At 36.2% G+C, this 621-nt stretch overlaps 1 protein-coding gene across 1 annotated transcript in view; it reads right to left on the bottom strand.

Annotated features, from left to right (window-relative positions):
- Positions 1-371, bottom strand: part of LOC100186293 (poly [ADP-ribose] polymerase 15-like) — a 4,352-nt gene extending 3,981 nt beyond the window's left edge. The window contains exon 1 of the mRNA XM_002126084.5: positions 189-371. Coding sequence (XP_002126120.2) covers positions 189-255 — 67 coding nt within the window. The 5' untranslated portion in view covers positions 256-371. The remainder of the gene's footprint in view (positions 1-188) is intronic.
- Between the last annotated feature and the right edge of the window lie 250 nt (positions 372-621).

Raw genomic sequence — 621 nt, forward strand, 5'->3', positions numbered from 1 at the left:
ATTGGGACACCTTTTCATTCTATTTTCACGTCCTATTTGTTAGTAAACAAAAAACATTCAACGAATTATTAAACCGTATCCTCACAACACCAACAAACCGCTGGTAATTGTTTAAAACACGATCAGGACATTTGGATATTATGTGCTAAAGGTGTCCCATCTTCCCCCACTCTACTACACAATTCTACCTGTCTCTCCAACAGCTGTCCTTATAATATCAAATGTCTGATTAGTTTGAACACAATGTTCCTTCATGGTTGAGAAGTCAATGTTATAATTTCTTTGTTGACTGTTTGAGTTGATTCGAACCAATAATTTGCCTTTAGGCTTTTTCTGTAAAATAACTTTAATCAAATACCTTTATACACAAGTTGCAACACCATTCATTGAACCCTCATACACTTTATGTCTGTATTAATAAGTAACCAGGTACGTAACTTTGTGGTAGAATGTTTTTTATGAATAGCTGATAATTTGGACAACCCATTAGTGACCATTGGGTTGGAGTAATTGCCGTTAAGTGTCTTGCCCAAGGACACATACGCCGATAATGGTAACATCGGCAATTCTCCAGTTACAAGAACTTGGATGGATGGATGGATGTAACTTACTTTATCCTCG

The sequence above is a fragment of the Ciona intestinalis genome, unplaced genomic scaffold, assembly GCF_000224145.3.
Source record: "Ciona intestinalis unplaced genomic scaffold, KH HT000299.1, whole genome shotgun sequence".
In the NCBI taxonomy this organism is placed as follows: domain Eukaryota; kingdom Metazoa; phylum Chordata; class Ascidiacea; order Phlebobranchia; family Cionidae; genus Ciona; species Ciona intestinalis.